This window comes from Chrysochloris asiatica, unplaced genomic scaffold, assembly GCF_000296735.1.
Source record: "Chrysochloris asiatica unplaced genomic scaffold, ChrAsi1.0 scaffold00439, whole genome shotgun sequence".
In the NCBI taxonomy this organism is placed as follows: Eukaryota; Metazoa; Chordata; class Mammalia; order Afrosoricida; family Chrysochloridae; genus Chrysochloris; species Chrysochloris asiatica.
In genome coordinates, this window is record NW_006408957.1 from 1344613 (window position 1) to 1346380 (window position 1768).

Sequence of the window (1768 nt, forward strand, 5' to 3'; positions counted from 1 at the left end):
ATAGGTTACACATAAAGGACACAGGTTACACATATAGGACACAGGTTTTCATCTCCTCAGTTCTCATTGCTCCTGGGTCAGGAGTTGCTTCCATTCCTTAAGCAGAGTCCCTGAGGGTAGAAACCTATCTCCCTCTTCTCATGGGACCATCCACCATACAAACCATCATTATATTTGCATGTGATGGAATTCTACGGAAATCAGTATAGGTAAGTGCCTCTTACTTAGTCAGGATCTTAGCCATAAAGACATGAAAGAGAGATCTATGGAGAGAAAAGTACGGAGGGAGTAAAATCCACTGAAGGAAGCATGAGGAAAAGGACACAGACCTGGGTTTTGAGCCTCATTTCTTCTCTTCTATCAAACCCCTCTGGCCTCACCTCATCCAGTTGGCCTGAGCTTCATCCTTTCCATCCACATACTCATAGTGGTTCCTCCCCTTGGTGATCTGAGTTTGAGAAAAATCAGGCCTTCTTGGTTAATAAACAGGAATTCATATCCTCCCCATTCTGTGTTAATAAACAGGAATTCGTGTCCTCCCCATTCTGTGTTAATAAACAGGAATTCATGTCCTCCCCATTCTGTGTTAATAAACAGGAATTCATGTCCTCCCCTCAGTGTTTGTTCAACCAACAGTTTGTTGGCACATGAGCTGACTCTCTGTGGGCATCTACATGTCTAACTGGACTGTCAGTCAGGAGAGCAAGGAGCCTTCTTTATCTCTGTCCCAGTCTGCACACAGCTAGCCTATGACTCCAGGATATCCTAGCTCATTCTACCAAGGCACAGGGGGAGGTGAGGGACAAGGACAAGGGCGAGGTAAGTGCTTCTCACCAGCCAGGAGTAGCCATTGTTGGCTGCCTCTTCGTCTTCTGTCACTGTGCCTTCATAGGGACCAAAGTGCAGACCTCGGGGCAGCTCAGACCCCTCGGTCCAGACTCCCAGCCCAGCCTCAGGGATGTCGGATGACCCAATTCTCAGCCCAGGGGGCAGAGTGAGGATTGAGCGATTGGGGTGCCCCTTGTCCATGGGACTGTCCTTTACAAACGTTGGGGCACCGTGAGCTGCACAAGTATCAATGAAGAAGTTTTGACACATCTCACAATCTGGAGAAAGGAACAATAGAGATTAGGGTAAAGGGTAGAACACATGTGGACACTTGTCACAATAGAAGGAGGGAGCAGTGGGGATTAGCATACAGGCTGGAACATATTCTAACACTTGTCACTATCTAGATGCGGGAGCAGTAGGGATGCGGATGGACACAGGAAGGGTAAAACAGAATTCTGGACATCCCGAGCAGTTGCAGAAAGGGCCCAGACCTCGCTTCTGGGCTCCAAGTAATTAGGGACGGTCCAGGCCCTAAGCCTTCTACTGGGGGTCGGAGGGTCAATTACAAAGGTAGTCGTCATCCTGGGGCTCCCCGATCTCCTGGTATATGAGGCCCTTCCTTTCTCGCAGGCTGTACGTCTTCACCTCCACCTCTTTTCTCCTGGGCTCTAAGGGGAAGGAAAGATAGGTGGCCAAGTTGCAGTGGCGCACAGTGTGAGGTCTCCTCTCATGAACTCATCACTGTCCTTCCACAGAATATGACTTCCCCCTAAATGTCAATTCAGAGATTCCACACACACACTGACTACAGATCCATAATGCAACTACCTGTTCCAGCTCCTCCCATGTTCAGGGTTAGCTTCCCAACCTTTCTCCTTAGAAAAAGGTTCATCACACATTGCTGATTCTGAAAAATGTGTGTTGAGGACAGATTTTG

General features: G+C 48.4%; 1 protein-coding gene across 1 annotated transcript in view; it reads right to left on the minus strand.

Moving 5' to 3' along the window:
• LOC102825979 (histone-lysine N-methyltransferase PRDM9-like) overlaps positions 1–1497 on the minus strand; it is a 19019-nt gene extending 17522 nt beyond the window's left edge. Inside the window, exons 1-3 of the mRNA XM_006877017.1 lie at positions 1398–1497; positions 835–1106; positions 381–448 (exon numbers count right to left, since the gene is read on the minus strand). Coding sequence (XP_006877079.1) covers positions 381–448; positions 835–1098 — 332 coding nt within the window. The 5' untranslated portion in view covers positions 1099–1106; positions 1398–1497. The remainder of the gene's footprint in view (positions 1–380; positions 449–834; positions 1107–1397) is intronic.
• Between the last annotated feature and the right edge of the window lie 271 nt (positions 1498–1768).